Source organism: Mixophyes fleayi, chromosome 2, assembly GCF_038048845.1.
Source record: "Mixophyes fleayi isolate aMixFle1 chromosome 2, aMixFle1.hap1, whole genome shotgun sequence".
NCBI lineage: Eukaryota > Metazoa > Chordata > Amphibia > Anura > Limnodynastidae > Mixophyes > Mixophyes fleayi.
In genome coordinates, this window is record NC_134403.1 from 227192056 (window position 1) to 227210607 (window position 18552).

Here is an 18552-nt window from a genome sequence, read left to right on the forward strand (position 1 = left end):
AAGTTCATCCTCTCATCTTATAGTTCCGTCCTCTCCCTCGCTAAACAATCCTTCTTTAAGTCTCTAATCTCTTAACAGTCCTCCAATTCCAATTGCCTTTTGCCACTTTCAACACACTCATTTACCCCACCCTCCTCCTTCCCTCCTATCCTCCCTTACTGACTTTGCCTCCCTTTTCAGTTCCAAAAGTGAGGCAATCAGACAGGAATTCTCATCCTCCTATCACTCTTCTGCCACCGATACTTCTCCACCCTCTTCTCCCTACCGCCACCACCTCTTGTGCTCCTTCCACACCACTACGGGTGACAAAGTCCATTCTCTTATATTATCCTCTCCGCCCTCAACCTACCCCCTGGAACCCATCACCTCTCACCTACTTCACTCCCTCTCCCCCACTGCCTGCTCCCACTTTGCTCATCAATCTATCCATCTCCACTGGCATCTTCCCCGCATTCTTCAAACTTGCTCTTGTCTCACCCATTCTTAAAAACTTAACCTTGATCTCACCTTACTCTCTACCACCCCATTTCTCTTCTCCCCTTTGCCTGCAAAATACTTGAGCGGCTTGTCTAAAACTGTCTCACCAGTTACATCTCTTACAACTCCCTCCTCTATCCTCTCCAATCTGGCTTCTGCCCCTTCACTCCACTGAACCTGCCTTGACCAAAATCACAAACAATAATCTCTCGGCTAAACCCAGGGGCCACTTCTCCCTGCTTATACTCATTGATCTCTCCATGGCATTTGACAACGTGGATTACCTTCTCCTACTGCACAGTCTTCATACCATTGGCCTTTCTGACACCGTCCTTTCATGGTTTGCCTCCTACGTTGCCAATCACTCCTTCTCTGTTTCTAACTCTGGTTCCTGCTCTCCCCATCCATCCTTCCAGTAAGAGTCACACAGGGTTCTGTCCTTGGCCCTCTGCTCTTTTCTCTGTACACCTCTTCCCTGGGTGAACTCATCAGTTCATTCAGCCTCCAATTTCACCTCTATGCTGACGACACTCAACTCTACCTCTCATCTCCTGATGTCTCCCCTTCCGTCTTCTCTTGGGTATCCAGATGCCTCTCCAACATCTCCTCCTGGATGTCCTTACGCTTTCTCAAACTTAACATGGCCAAAACTGAACTCATAGTCTTCCCTTCATCAAGAGTCTCTTCCCCTCCTGACCTCTCTATCACTGTCGACAACACCACTATATCCTCTGCTCCCTGACTCCGCTGTCTAGGTGTCATTCTTGACTCCTCCCTCTCCTTCGCTCCCCGCCCCCCTAACATTCAATCTCTTGTCCAGTCCTTTTGCTTCCATCTCCACAACATCACTCTTATCGGACCCTTCCTCTCCCTAGATGCCCCCAAAAATCAAAAATCTTGTCCACTCACTGATCATTTCTTGTCTCGACTACTGTAACCTTCTCCTCCCTCATTCCTATCTCACACCTCTTCGACTATTACTTACAATCAGCTGGAGAGTCTAGTCTGTGTTGAAACAAATAACCCTACAAATATGGAGTAAGTGTTTACTTAGTGTCGATTGCCCCGCCATCAGAAGAATAGCCAGTGAAATGTTTCACGAATTGGGTGAACATTTTTAAGGAATCTCCAAAGACACAAAGTATAAGTCGATTGATATATGGTGTTGGGTTCCTTACTCAGTATTTATGCTATAACATTACTACACTTGCGGTTTTTCCTTTTTTGTCTTTCCATGTTATCGAGAGACTCCATGAGAAAAATATGAACTGTAGGAGTTGTCCTTTATTATAAAAGAAAGAGACGTTATATTTCTTTGAACAAAGGCAATCTATTGACTAGTACTTTGACTGATTTATGAAAGATTTTGATTGCTTATGAATATTGACATCTATGGACATACGTGTCAAATTTTAGAACATATTTGGTTTTGCGCCTGTGATATACACTTATGTATGAAATTATTGTATGGATAAATAAGTGATAAGTGGCACTTTTTTTTTATATGTAAGCAACAATCCAAGTAGGAGCGCTAAGAGGAGGTCCTACATATAAATATATATGTAATTTTATATATATCCTTCCCAAGGTTTCCCTAATTATCCTTCCCAAGTTATCCCTAATTATCCTCCCCAAGTTATCCCTAATTATCCTCCCCAAGTTATCCCTAATTATCCTCCCCAAGTTTACCCTCATTTTCAGCCCCAAGGTTTCCCTTTGGCCCCACTGCCCTCTGCTGGCCCTCCACCATGATGCAGCATGTGCCCTTCAACCACCTGTAGCATCATTTGCTCCTCCACAATTATTTGTTTCACTTTATACACCATGTTGAAAAAAAAATATGTTTCCTTGTTTATTTGTCCATTTACTTTAAGCATTACATTTGAAGCAAAGCCCACAAGGTACTTACATATAAAGTATGATGAAATGACATATACTTTGAAGCCAGAATAGCCCTGGGAAACTTGTACACTTTGACAAATACATTTAGAGTTTCTTTAAAAAGGTGTATAATAATTTCTTCAGTATGAAAAAAAGAAGAAAACTGATACATCTGCATTACTAATTTTGAAAATATGGTAGGTCTCATGTAAACTGCCCTGTATACAGAAATGTAAAAAAAATATTGATAATCTCAACCAATGAGCTAATTATAGGAAGTGCTACTGAGTGAATATTTGACATGTACCTAAGGGAAACAATTTTAGGGGTAAATCTACGAAAACTGTGACACTCCCTGAAAATCATATACAGTCATCAGCTGTGCATACACCTGTTTATTTCTGCCAAATCAGCTTTTTAAGTTAAAGAAAGGTAATCCCTTAGAGACCCGCCCGTCCTGCTACAAAAGAAAGTCATCTGTGAGAAAGAGACATCCTGTCACTTGCTCTACACACGCTGAGAGAATGCACTACAGAATGTTGCTGCTGCTGGGCTCTATTATGCAGCTGGCTGCACTGGGGATTGCAGGTATGAAGTCATTAAAAATATTTGGAGAAGGTATCCTAACTATTCATTGCCATTGTCACACTTTTAAATATGCTGAATTTGATAATAAATACTGTAATATAAAAATAATAGATGGATAATTATCACACCCGCATATACTGACTGACATAAAAATTTTATTATGTAATAATATCTCAATTCACACTACTGATTGGGAAAATTGCCATAGCCAAAACCCAAATGTTCTCAATGAATGATTGTATGTTACATATTGTTCACCTGTAGTAACTTATTCTTATACCACACATGTAAATTTAAATGCTCGATGGGGAACTATTAGTTTGGAGCCTCACCATAAAACCATATATATTTTGGAATATTTTTAAACTGCCCACATATTTGTGTTAGATTAGCTACAATTACTGCAATACTTGGAGCATAAGGCTATATATATATATGAAGCTTGCGAGCAGGGTTCTCTTACCTCTCTGTATGTATTACCCAGTATTGTTTTATTAATGTTTGTTCCCAATTGTAAAGCGCTATGGAATTTGCTGGCGCTATATAAATAAATGATGATGATGATGATATATATCTATCTATATATATATATATATATATATATATATAATTACTACTTTGTTTATATATTATATGTACTTCTCATACCAGCTATTGGTTTTTTTTCTTTACAGGATCAACCCCTTCGTGTTATGGTGAGTTTTAAAAGCACGTATATTGAACGTATACTTGTTTCAACAGTCATTCTCAATACATCAGTCCAGCATGACATCTACTCATTTACATATATATAATCTTAGCATTTTTATGCATGTGTTGTGGAGGTCAAATGTGTTTTGATTCCTAATGGATAATGTTTCTATATTTGTAGATAATAAAACTGTTAGAGGTGACTATACAAAGGCTTGAGGCTGCATACCCAGTACCCTTATAGCCTTATAGAGGCCACTGAACTCTAAGACTAAAATCCTAATAAGTTAAACAGTGCAGGATATTTATGCGTATTTGTTTAGTCAGAGGCATCTCAAGATGCATTCTGCTCTTTACCAATAATATATAGTTCAGGCGCACTTGCACCCAGATACAGTTACAAACTTGTCAAAAGCACATGTTTTTTTAACATTTTGCTAACAAAAAATGCATTGGCTATTAGGTTTTATTTAAATAAAAAAAAACTGCTACAATAAAGCAGGCTTAATCTTTCTTCTTGTGTTCAAATCAAAGTAGCAAAAAATTTATTAAAAACAGACCCACAAAATCATATCATAAAGGCACGAGCAATAAAAAAGCTTCAAAGGTGTATCCGCAATCAGACAATTAGAAGTGGCTAGCTAGCCAGCTAAAGTGGCTAGCCATCTTTGGTGACCGTCCATCATCATCAGTACCCACAATTGATATGGCTACTGACAGATGTATCTGATTCTCCATGGTGGTCTGCCTCAGTCAGCAATTACATGAGCACACCTAACTAAACTCAGACTTCGTTTGCATGCCCTTTCCTTTCCCCATTCCACCTCTCAAAGTGTAAAGAGGCACCAGTACCAAATATGCATATGGATGTAGGCATACAATTCAGCATGAGCCCCACAATGCTCATGTTCGTTTTGCAAAGGGTATTTTGTGTTTCCTAACTCTTAGGGCTAGATTTACTAAGCTGCGGGCTTGAAAAAGTGGGGATGTTGCCTATAGCAACCAATCAGATTCTAGCTGTCATTTTGTAGAAGGTACTAAATACATGAAAGCTAGAATCTGATTGGTTGCTATAGGCAACATCCCCACTTTTTCAAACCCGCAGCTTAGTAAATCTAGGCCTAAGTGATTTGTAGTTAAGAAAAACACCCACTAATTTTGAAAGTGTTCCGTGATGGGATGTGTTCAGGTTCAGATGTGCTTCTAAGGCTAATGCCACATTGTTTACAGCACCCACAGAGAGTATCATTGTTTGTGTCTTAGGAACTCAATGCTTGAACACTATTTGCTTATTTGCCTCTCTCTGATTAGTATTTTACTGTCCATGCACCTACTTCCATTTTTTATGTCTTAAAATTAGTCCTGATAAAGTTATCTTAGCTTCTTTTTTATGTCCTACTGACAATAGGAGGGTTTCCAATATTGATACTTACACACAAAGCTATATTTCCAAGTCTGATACATAACACTGTTATTCTGGTCATTCCTTACCATGGCGAATCTCTGGTTTGCTATGAAGATGTAGGGAGTATAAACACTCTGACTAACAGGAGAAAAGTCTTTACATATTAACATAAAAAGAAAGTTTATGTTCAAAAACAATCACTTAAATAACATGGTGCTTGCCTCATTTACTTCTAAATTTAGAGGGGTAACAGTTCTAATCAAAAGGGGGTTACAAATCACAAAACGCATCCGTTTTGCTGATTATGAAGGCTGCTACGAATTACTGGATATTATCATACATGAACGTAGATTGATATTGTGTCAGTTGTACAATCCCAACAAAAAATGCAGATTATAGCACGGCTCCATAATTTTCTCTTGGTCAGGTTATCATGGGTGGATCCTTTAATATAACAGTTGATGCAGTTTTGGATTAAATAAGATATACAGCGTGAAAAAATGTCCTAGAATTGGTATAGAATATATTAACACACAGCTCCAGCTAGTGGATAGTTGGAGTACTATGCATCCTTAGGATAGGAATTATACATTTCTCACTAATGTTTTATTATACAAGTTATAATTTTCCTGGTAGATACACATTTTTATTAATACCATGCATGCCAATATTGAACCAGTTTTGCAATCAGGTAATGAATGTGTTGGTGTGGTCCTCAATGTCTTTAAAAATGGACAAATGCTCTTCTAAATTTTAGACATTTCCAGTAAGATTTGCTTCATCTCGAACCATGAGGACGTTTTAAGATTACAGTTGTGTGTAATTTTTGAATGATAATATAGGATCATCGATGGGTTATGGATTATTATGGGAAACCACTAAGGCTGTATTAAAATATGCTATTTATATAACAGCAAACTAACTAAAGACCTATTTTACAGCACATAATCTGACAGCTGCCATTGGTAATAAATAAATAAATAAAACCCCACAGAAATTTATTAAAGAAAAATGAAGAAATTCAATGTTATAATGCAACAAGTGCAAAAAATAGCAATGGAATTCCAGAAATTAAACTCCACAAATATGTTATTAAGCCCAGTAAGTTGTTATCAAATTAAGCAAAAGTGGAACAAATTAAAGCTAATGTTAAACCGTTAATGAAATTGGAAGTCTCCATCACAGAGCTAAAGTTTTGAAAATCTATTGAGAATGTCATAGCAAACTATATTGGGAAGAAGATTTTGACCATTTCTGAAATTACTATAATTTACCTTAAGTCACAGACACACAATTGTGAAGAGTAAATTAGGTAATAACTAAATAGTAGGCATTTTTGTCCTAGGTTCACCGGAGATTTTTTTAAATCCTTTAAGATAAAATTATATATATATATATATATATATATATATTTTTTAATACTTTATTGGAATTCAAAAAAACAACTAGAAGACATAACATTCAAGTTTACTGCATTGCAGCGCACCCAAAACACAAATCGCCATTAACCATCATTAAACATAAGATATGTGTACTAGTACTAAACAGGGCATATAGCATACAATGTGACATCTTACAGTATACATCATGTACATTATGTATTTATAGACCGCATAAAACATTTCCAACAAAGATCATGCAGTGTGATAGGAAGGCAGGGAGTGATCGCAGGAAATCAAGGGTTATCTTGAAAGACAGACACTTATAAGGGGGAACTGGTAAAAGGTCTAGAAGTCCACTTCTTCGTCAGGACGGTCTATGATGGAATATTCCTGGACCAGCATGTTCTCCATTTTCAATACATGGTTATTTCAGGCAAGCCATAAAGCATCCTTAACACAGCTCATAATGTGCCAGGCCTTCTGGATTCCTCCCTTACTATGAGTGCCAGGAAACAGTCCAAGTACTGAGTGTGTTCCTGAGCACACTGAGTCTGAGTTTATGCTCCAGGGCATCCAATAGTGCCTGTGAAGAGAGGCAGTTCAAAAATAGGTGCATAGATGCTTCCTTGCTGACGAAGCACTAGATAATGTCTATGTCTGCACAGGTTCCAAGAATGCATAAATGTCCTGATGGCAACATTGGCCAAGCTATTCATTACTATGGCAGCAGGAGCCTTGGAATAAACTCCATCTTGTCCACAGCATGCACAGTAAAACATTTAGGAATTTATAGTACAGCTAAGTTGCACTTACGCACCCCCTATGCCTGGAGAGGCAGATCGATCTGTAAAGCTACAAGTGCCAACATGATCATTGTAGCTGGAGCATGCTGATGCTTGGAGAACTACATATTCCAGCATGTCCTGGCAGCCAAAGCCTTCTGGGACCAGTTGTTCCACATATTAACAGTTATTAAACATGCTGACTCTGTATACAATATTTTTTTATAAAAATAACCAATTATTTTATTTTTCTCCTAAGGAGGCCAACACTTGTGGTAGTTGCTCTTCTGGCACCACAAGGAACAATATGCACGAGTCAATGGTCAAGAGTGACCATTAAATTTGAACATTTAACCCTGGTACCCACTGGCCAGTGTTACCAGGAGGAGCCAGTACTGCTTAACATTGGGCCGAGCATCTCTAGTGTTCAGGGACCAAACATTTGAGAGGATCAGTCCCAGAAGGGCCGGGCTATTTTTATAACATTCTTTATTTATTATTTTATTTTTACATGCCTATCACAACCACCTCTTTTTTTCCCATGATTTTTTTGCAGCGATTTGGAAAAAAATCTGAACAGTGAGAAAGATACTCTCTTGCAGGACACCTAGTTATGAGCCATAACTTATGACTCATAAGATATGTGCACTGGTTCATTGAATTCAGGTACTGTGAATTGCCAGTCACTGGGGGGGGGGGGGTTAATCGTGGCATCAGCGCAGTTTGACATAATATGTCAGCAGCTCAGCACCGTAAGAGGTGCGGGAGAAAAAAAAGAAGACGACAGGAGCAACAATCAAGAGGATTCTTCTTTTTATTGTGAGTATTATTATTATTTTATTATTTATTATGCAATTAAAAGCCCCAGCCAATTTATTGTTAAAGAAAACAAAGTGAGGGGAGTAGCATAAGAGCCATTGAGGTTGGACGTGTCTCTGTAGAACTCCTGACCGTCAGTGGTATCATCCCTGAACCCTCCTATTTGCAGATAGTGTAAAGGGGATCACTATCCACCTGCCTGGCTACCTCATATTGCCTCCGCGGCTGAATCCTCAACACTGTGGACCGAAGGCCAAACCACCTGTGAGACCCGCGTGGATACCCTTCAACATCCCAGCATCCTTGGAACGGCTTCCTCTGAGGCACGGTACCAGTTTGCCTCCCTTCAGCTCACTGGTTGCTAACCTCCTACTGCCGGCGGTTCTGCCCTCCATCTTACTGCATAGCGGCTGTGCGGCGTTGTGACCGGAGACCCATGATCGCTTCCCGAGTGGCGACGAACCCAGGGGCATATTTAAGAAAGCACGATAGTGCTTTTACCGAGTAATTAAGGTGCCTCCGTGTCCTCCGCAAATTTATTAAGGGTGCATCGCAGCAGATATCATGGATATCTGCTGCTTTGCATTCCTCTTCGTTTTTGGGAGCAGTCACCATTCAACAGAATGGTGACTGCTCCCAGCTGCAATCTAACAAGTTCCGAAAAAATATTTTTTTCGGAAACTTGTCTTGATAATGTACGCCAGCTGAAGCTGGCGTACATTATCAGAAATGAAAAAACCCAATGCTGTCAGCTCTGCTCCGAAGAGCAGAGCTGGACAGTGCATGTGTGGAGGGATCACATGATCCCTCCCTGTCACTCACCGCTCGCAGAATTGCAGAGAGACCGGGATCTTTGTGGAACTGCACATGCGCAATGGAAAGAAGAAGAGGAACGAAGATGACGTGAAGGAGATCCTAGAGACAGCGCGTCCCGAAGAGGGGGGTAAGTATGATTTTTTTTATCACAGAAACAGCAGTTTTCGGAACTGCTGTTTCTGTGTTCCATTTTTAATAAATTTGAGAAATAGATCAATCCTTATCCATGCGATAAGGATTGATAACTATTTCTCATTTCTGCCGATGATTGATAAATGTGCCCCCCAGTCTGTGCTCCAGCGGTCAGCCTTCGCAGAATCCACGGTCACCTGATCTCCCTTCGAATGGCTCTTCTATTTGGCCTGAAGCAATGCCTCATTGTGTGACCGAAAGTACCCGACGCTATAACTGGCTTCACTTCTGGCCCTCCAGCTTGAATGGGGATTGTGACACTCCTCCAGATTCCTCTAGCTACCAGTGGTCCTGCAGCTGGAGAAGGCCTACAGTGCCATTCCATCTCCCAACATTGTTGAAGTGGCTGTGCAACTAGAGTCCACTACTCTTCTGATCATTACTGGGCATGCTCACACCAGACCTTGCTTCATCTTAGGATCATTGCTGCCACCAGGTGATTATTATTTGTCATTGCATCCTGTGATTACTGAGTGCACACTGATATTTCTAGTACAAACTCTACACCATCCCTTTGTACTAGATGTATTACGGGGTACCTCGGTACTGGAGCCTGCCCAGTCTTGCATAAATATTCCCGTTCTGCTATACAGCTCCTACCTACACCACCTGACAAGCAAATAATTACCTCTACAGCGATCTTTGATCTTTGCTACTAGGTGTGCCACCTGAGCAGCTCCGGCAGTCTGGTGATTGTCTCCACGGTTCCCCGTTGGTCCACTGATGCCCTTGACTGGGGCTGATTCCTCTTTGGGAAAGATTCACTATAAATCCATAAGGATGTATGAATAATTACCTTTTCTGGGCCTACACTCTGACCTTGCACCCCTACATGCCATAGCCCAGGGGTCGCAACCCCCTGGCACGCCGCCCCCTGAGTCCTGGCACGCCGGCCGCCCGACTGTTCTAAATGACAGCCGAAGAAGAGCTGAACTGCTGCGCAAGCGCAGCAGTTCAGCTCTTCTCCGGCTGTCATTCCTTCCCCGACACTGAACTGCTGCACTTGCGCAGCAGTTCAGTGTCGGCTGCACAGTTCCTCCAGTTTCTGCAGACCGTTTCACGCTTGGAACAGGTAAGTATAAAATGAGATAATTTTTTATTCATTTTTTTTTTAGACAATTCTGAGGCCATAAGAGTCATTGGGGGCATTACTGTGGCATAAAAGATAATGGGGACATTACTGTGGCAAAAAATGTATTGGGGGCAACTGTGGCATAAAATGTATTGGGGGCAACTGTGGCATACTATGTGTTTCTGTGGGCAACTGTGGCATATTATGTGTTTCTGGGAGCAACTGTGGCATATTATGTATTTATGGGGGCAACTGTGAAATACTATATATTTCTGGGGGCAACTGTGGCATACTATGTGTTTCTGTGGGCAACTGTGGCAAAGTATGAATTGGGGGCACAACTATGTGGCATAAGATGAATTGGGGGCACAATTATGAGGTATGATGTGAACTGGGGCACTACTGTGCGACATAACATTTTTTTTTGCTGGTCCCTTACTGGTAATATGATATTAGCCTCATAAAATGAGAAATAATTATATATATATAGCCGCCAAGAGGGGAGGGGCGGCTACAAATTGCCTGGGCCTGCTTGGTGGCCCGAGTCCCCTCTGGAGAACTAATTTTGAAAAAAAATAAATATATATTTTAAAAGTACTTTTTTAAAAAAATTGTTATTGAGTGCAGGGGGATCAGTAGTGGCTAAATCCCCTTCAGCTCAGGTATCTTCAGATGCCAGGTCATGTGACTGCAGTGGTCACATGGTACTCGGCGGCTTCTGGATATCTTCCCATGCTGTGCAGTGGAGAATAAGGTAAGAAGAAGGTGTGCTGGAGAGGGGGCATGTGTGACGAAAGGTGATGGAGAGGGGCATGTGTCACTAAAGGTGCTGGGCAGAGGGGGGGCAAGTGTGATTAAAGCATGTGGGCAGAGGAGACATAGGTGAGCAAAGCTGCTGAGCAAGGGGGCATGTGTGTGTGTAATGCATTTTTTCTGTAAGAGGGTGGCCTGGTGCTTTTCACCTGCTAGACTTCCCCCCAATGATGTACTGCCACACCCTCAACTGTATAACCACCTGCACGGTAAAAAAAAATGTTGTGCCGTGCTTAGCTATAAAGGAGGACCCATGGAGTTGCTGTACTGGGGCCATGAATTTCTCTAGGCAGTGTTGTATGTATTTATGTGTGTGTATATATGTATATATGTGTGTGTATATATATATATATATATATATATATATATATATATATATATATATATATATATATATATATATATATATATATATATATATATATATATATATATATATACATATATACATATATACACAGAGCTGGCACACCTGGGCTTGACTATTTTTTAGCCGGCACTCCGATAGAAAAAGGTTGCCAACCCCTGCCATAGCCTATCTGGGCATCTGCTCTCGGGACTGTCTATATCTTTAGTGGTCACAGTATCCAGTCTGGTTCCTTCATCTCCTGTTGAGAACTTGCCGACTAAAAAGTTTATGCCGAATAAATCGGCTCCTCCATTAAACTTTACCCCACTCCCATCAGACGGCAAAAACGGTAAGGTAACCATCACAGGCCTCTCCTCCCAGGTCACAGCAGGAGCTCACCAACTCTCCAGAGGACTCCCAGTCTCTTGAAATGGATGGCCCCATCACTCTACGACCTAATCAATCCCTATTAATAGTCCTTAAAGCAGACATCACTTCTGAATTCAGGGCATCGATTAAAAAAATCAGATCATAGGTCGCAAGCCTTGGCGTTAGAACATCTCGAGAATAAGACAGAAGAGCTTGTTTCTTCCCACAATGACCTGATCTCTACTCATGACTTATTGCATGATGAAGTCTCTGGTATTAAGAACAAACTCATCTATCTCGAAGACAGGTCACGATGCAATAGGATCAAACTACGGGGTATCCCTGACTCTGTGGCCAATGCCGACCTGTATAAATATGTTACTGATCTTTTTCACAAATTGCTGCTATCAGCCTTGTCCAATGACCTTCTTATGGACAGAATACACCGCCTGCCCAAGTCCAGAAATGCCCCTGACTCTGCACCTAAAGACACTCTGTTTAGGCTGCATTTCTTCCGAATAAAGGAACAGATGCTGAGAGCATCATTACCATCCTCCCCCACACAAGAGGCGCTGGACAACCTACTCGAACATTTCTGCTGCTACCTTGACCAAACGTAGATTGCAACCTAATCCATAGGTCCTTGATTTGCTTTGACTCTCGTGACCATCAGCTGGTAAGACATTCTCCTCATCCCAAATACAACATCCGTCCCTTCTGTTGTTTCACAGTTCTACTCAATATATAGTGACTGCGACTGTTTTGATCATTACTATTATCCATTTGTTTAGGTTTTGTCATGTAAAGATTTACCAATGCTTGCAATTGTTTTACTCACATGTGGTTCTATCATTTAAGTATAGTAGGATATGTACTTTGTCTGTATAACTTCATGTGAGGTATCCATACTTTCTACATCTCCTCGAATGTTATGTTTCTGTTTAGATAGGTCAGAGTGTTTTAAGCCTGAGCTCACGCCCCCACATAATTACTTTATTCTGACTCATTATTTCTCTCCTATAGCGGCAAAGGTGTTAGTTCCCTAATGGGTACTATTTTGGTTTTCCTTTCTGTTCTTCTTCTTTTCTATACTTCAACCCCATCTTCCCCTTCCATTCCTGTTCAGTGGGAGACTGTCTGGAGGAGACGCCCACCTCGCTTGAGCTCCCTGAGGCGGTGGATCACGCATTTCCATATTATCACCAATGGTTAGATTTCTCTCCATAAATGCTAAGGGCCTGAATTCCCCTAACAAGCGTAGGGTTGTATTTTGCAGCTCAAAAAGCTGTTATTGTTGCTGTCAAGGAGATACACTCACTCTCCGCCTCAATTTCACAATTATAAATATCCTATATGTTATACTGCTTACCGGTCTATTGCGCTCCTTAATTCAGACCTCAAAATATTTGCCAGGCTCATTGCAAATAGGCTGAATCCCTTCTTGCCGCGTCTGATTAAACTAGATCAGGTGGGTTTTGTGCCTGGTAGACAGGCTCCAGACAACACAAGACGAGTTCTCAATGTCTTGAAGACCCATGCAGCCAACTCTGTACCCATGCTGCTCCTCTCATTGGACGCTGAAAAGGCGTTTGATAGGATCAGTTGGGCTTACCTGTCTTCTGTTTTAACCAAATTTGGGTTCTCTGGATTCTTTCTCCAGGCTATAAGCACCCTCTATTCTAGACCCTCGGCTAGACTATTCAGTAATAGGTTCCTCTCCCCTACCTTCCAGATTTCCAATCGCACTAGACAGGGCTGCCCCTTATCTCCCCTGATTTTTGCTTTAGCCATAGAGTCCTTGACTGAAAAGAATAGAACATCTGACTGTTACGGGGTCCCACATTGGCAATTATCACCATAAAATGTGCCTTTTCGCCGATGATGTCTAGTTATTTGACACTAAACCTGAGACTTCTATTCCCGCTCTATATCGAATTTTATTAGACTACTCTGCAGCCTCCTACTATAGTCTCAACCCATCTAATTCGGAAGCACTGGGGGTTGCACTTTGCACAGGACTCCCTCCAGTCCCTTCAAGCTGCATATCGGTTCCATTGGTGTTCATCTACACTGAAGTATTTGGGAATACTCATCCCCTCAGATACTACAAGTTGTTGAATGTAATTATCAACCATTACTGAAATCCTTAGAAATCCTACCCATGTTGACATGATGGCATCACGCATTTGCTGACTTATCAGCTGCATGTTCATACTGTGAATCTCCTGTTCCACCACATCCCAGAGGTGCTCTACTGGATTGAAGTCTGGTGACTGTGGAGAACATTGAAGCACACCAGAGTCATTGTCATATTTTAGGACCAGCTTCAGATGGTATGTGCATTGGGACATGTTGCGGCATTATCCTGCTGGCCATCCTAACATTGAAAAGCAATAGTAAAAGCAAGAAGGTGTTTATGTCTGCATCTCCTGAAGTGTGCCCATGTCACAATATATTATATACATGAGTGTGTGTGTGTATGTGTATATATATATATATATATATATATATATATATATATATATATATATATATATATATATATATATATATATATATTATACAATAGTCAGTGTAATATATTTTTATATAGATTCAAGTTCTATTTATTTATTTTCTTAACTTTTCATGTTATGCACTCTTTGCTTTGTTCAAAAAAAAAAACAGAAAAATTTTCATGTATGTTTCTGTTAAAGCACTTTATAAGTAAAAATAAAAAAAGTTTTTTTTCTAATCAACCATTGTTTGTATTTTTGCCTTCAATGGTCAGTGAAATAACATACCTTACCTCTAAACTGTCCCAATTTCATCAGGATAGTACTGATTATAGGCGCTATCCTGATCGGCCAGAAGCTTGTCCCGGCATGAGGGACAGCTAGGACATATTTCCACTCTTCACTTTACATACATGCTGTCTGAACCAGTTAGTGGTGCCCTCTTTATGTAAGTGAAGATAAGATGGTGATGTAGGTGGTTGGAGGGAAGTGCAACGTATGCCCTCCAGGGTGCTGGCCACACCCACACAGAACTGGGTACACCCACACAATACTGACCACATGTCCAGCGGGACAGCACTTCCCACAATAGGCCCTTGATGATATTCAGCTCCAGGCCTTTGTGGCCCTTATTTTCGCCCTGATTGAAAGTAGACATTTTGTGAGAATAATGGAAAACCACATGCTTCCTTCGTACATTATATGTTTCTTTCACCTGATATGTTTAAAAAAAGAGTAATAAAGTAATATAATTATAAAAATAAAGAAGAATTAAGAACAGAGGGAAGGGAATGTGGAATGAGCAAAAGTAAGTAATCTACTGTAGGAAGGGCAGAATAGGAGCGTAAAGCAACATGTCGGAAACTGAAAGAGACAGAGCAGGAAGAATATAAAATTAAAGCCCAAAAGAGAGATGAAAAAAGTAGGGCAATCTAGTCCTTGTTCTTACCACCACCTTGCAGCAAGCCACATATATGCTGGCAGAAAAGAACTGTTACTAATGTCTGTTTTTAGACTGGGAGATCTATGCTGTAAGAAAGGTGAAGAATGCTTAGAGTTTTTACATTGACTTTACACAAAAACAGATTTCAATTGAACATAACTAGAATTTTTTTTTACTGTGCAATCTTGAGGTAGTGTGTGTCTTTGCTACAAAATGTGATTAATATAATTAATTCAGCATTTGCCTTTACTGTAAAAATGCTATGTTTTTTTTCTCTTTCAGCTGGCATAAATGGGGATCCTGCTTTCTGTTCCACATGCAGCGGGAGCTGTACTGCCATGACTGGGTGCACATGTTCAACTTCTTTGGCATCCTGTCTTCCTGACCAACATACTTGTATCTTAAACTCCACAGCTTGCTGCCTCCCTAGTCTCTCCTGGTACCCAGACCTGGCCTGCTGTGTAGGTCAGTATTTATGTGACTGGGAAATAGGCACACATTTGGGAGGATGTATATATAGATTCATGTCTGAAGAAACCATTTGGAAACAGTGACATCTAGAGGCAGTACTGTATATATTATAGTAACCTAATAGGAAATATGATACAAATATTATGGCAGTGTGCAGTCTTCTCCACTCTCTTAAACCTGAGTGGTCTGAAACAGGGCCTGATAATAGCTCTGTGTGCAAGAACCATTTGACCCATTATTAAAATTTTATATTAGAACTACCATGGAAACTCATCTATTACCAGTGAGAGAAGCCTTTTTATAGCAGGAGAGATGCAATGCAATTCTCCTTTGTACTTCAGCAATAATACATCACTTAATAATAGTAATCAAGTAATGACAGCTAAAGTTCCAAATTACAAGCCCCTATATGTCAGAAGTGTCGATTTTAAAAATCCTCACTCAGGGCCTGATTTATTAAGGCAGGAAAATGCCTGTAAAAGTGCAGTATTTTGCGCAAAATCACTCAAACGAAACATACACCGAAAAACGGAGCAACATCCAAATCATCTTCTAGCACAGAGGACCCTGACTACAGCCTACGATTTCAGGGGCAGAACGGGGTGGGGCCTGGCGTATGTACATACTTAATGTACAGTAAGGGTGTGCTAAGCTCAAACGCATGCAACAGCATCTGATTCAAGCTCTTAGCATCTCGAAGATACATGATTTTCAGTCATATAACTTGCACCAGCTACAGGTCGGGTGCAAGTGTCGATTTCTAATAATGACAGTCACATACGCAAGCTAGGCGCTTGTAATTAGGAGTAACTGTAATAATGTATTTTATGTAATAGTAGACATTAATAACACCTCTTTTAATATTATTAAATCTTTGTCATTAATGACTATATAATTAACAGGTGACATTAATTGAACAGGTTTTTTTCTGTGCATTCTTTTGTGACCTAATATTCCACATATGTATTGGTATCCTGCAGTGTTTTTTGTCTGTTAGGGCAGAGTAGACCTAGACCCATATTAAATTAAAAGAATGCACAATACATTAATTCTGCCTTCCTTGATGAGTGAGGCCTTTACTACAGCTAGTACAGCAGGAGAATGAATTGTTACTGAAGCACCATGGTGGGGTTGGCAATCTCCCAGACAATAGGGAATCTGTGCATCACAGTCCTGTTCTGAAACTTGGGGTGAGATGATTTTGTAGGGCATTGGGTAATTATAAAATTGCTTTAGAAAACAATTATCTAAATCTGAATAAAAATGTAATTTCCAGGAGTAATAAAATATGCTTGGTAAAAAAGTATTTGACACAATGAAATAGAAGTTAGTAGCCTTGCACCTTCAATTAGATTATTCAGTCAGTGTTACACAGCAGTGACCACAAATATGTATTCAATAAAACTGTACATGGAGCTGAATGTTTCCCAATGTGAATTGTTAAGCTAAAGACTAAACAATAGTGATACATATTACAAAATTCAGTTATTGAGATGTAGGTGGATTTATAAGTAAATGGAATTACTCTTCTAGTTTTTATGGAGGCAGTTTGTATTTAGACAGTGATATTTGGCTTGCTTTAGTTCTTACTGACGCAACCTATTTTCATTTTTCCTCTGTCAGTTTTACTGATTATACGTTTTTACTAATGATGGCCTTTAAGTTACACTAAACTCCAATAAATTTCCTGTATTTTCAGCAAAATGTCTGCAACGGTATGCAAAAAATAACTAATATATAGTTACTAGAGATGAGCTAAATTTCCAAATCGTACTCAGTCTTAACACAAACTCTCCACACAGCAGATGGAATTGGCCATCTTCCCAGCTATATTTATAAACTACATACAAATGTACAAATTCAGTGCCATTTTGTTGAATGGTGAAAGTAAAAGTGGAACTTGTAGATTGTACTTTTGTGAAATGATTTGTTGTGCCGTGATCTCGATTTGCACAGCTTTATTCATCTCTACTGTTAGATCCAGTTTTGACTAAATTAGATTCTCTGAGTAATTACATGGGCATATATTCAAGCAGAAAGTTCCTGGTGAACAGACATTCTAACGTAACTCATTATTAAACTTCAATTAAATTATTTACCCTATTGCCCTGTTTCAGTGTACAATATTCAGCATCCTATGTGTTTACTTTAGTGCACAATGAATATTTATGGATTCCATTAAACTAAATGGAACTAGCACTTGTGTGGCATTTTCCAATGTCCCTATGTACACCAAATAAGCAACTGACATAAAAAATTACCATATTTCTGTGAAAATTATAGTGAAGAAATACCTTCATTGACTCTTAGAGCTGAGTGAACAAAATGTGTTAATTAGATCCATTAAATAGCAAACTGTGTATTTATTTGTGGATCACTGGTTCTCTTTGACCCAATTATATCAAAAGAATATACCAGTGATGTATCATTTAAAGTCTATTTATGTCTTCAAGCTGAGACCCCTAGTGTCTGTGTGTCACTTTTCTGGGACTCCATAAGAGACAGACAGATCTCAATAGTGTACTGACAATCAAGGAACCCAAAAACAGGTACTGGGACAAGACCCAAATGCTGTGCATGTCGATAATAGAGCACTGGCTGCTGGAATAATACCTATGACCAAAGCACCTTACTACACTTGTGAAATGCAGTTGTGAAATGAATTAATCATCTGAATGACAAATGCTTTAATAAAGCATAACACCTCTTAAAGCCCAACGTGTCTAAAACACTGGAAAATGTACACTATTGCGCTTGGCTAATGAGCTAGATTGTGAATGCGTGTGTGCACTGCAAACACGGGTTCCTCTACTAGTAAATATAGAAATAAATAAATACTTATCTATCTATAGCTGTGAAGAGTTCCATGGCTATAGACAGAGAAGTGTCTAAAATACTATACAAAGCATTTCATTGTAGGAGTTGCCATAGGTGTTATTGATCCCTTTGTCCAGGGGCTCGTGGCTAGCTGGCAAATTTTAGCATTGGGGGTGTCACGAACACCCCAG

General features: G+C 39.9%; 1 protein-coding gene across 1 annotated transcript in view; it reads left to right on the top strand.

Annotated features, from left to right (window-relative positions):
• Nucleotides 1-2879: 2879 nt before the first annotated feature.
• The window catches only part of LOC142140309 (uromodulin-like), a 30967-nt gene continuing 15294 nt past the window's right edge, over nucleotides 2880-18552 (top strand). The window contains exons 1-3 of the mRNA XM_075198113.1: nucleotides 2880-2946; nucleotides 3621-3641; nucleotides 15356-15538. Of these exons, the coding sequence (XP_075054214.1) occupies nucleotides 2883-2946; nucleotides 3621-3641; nucleotides 15356-15538 (268 nt within the window). The 5' untranslated portion in view covers nucleotides 2880-2882. The remainder of the gene's footprint in view (nucleotides 2947-3620; nucleotides 3642-15355; nucleotides 15539-18552) is intronic.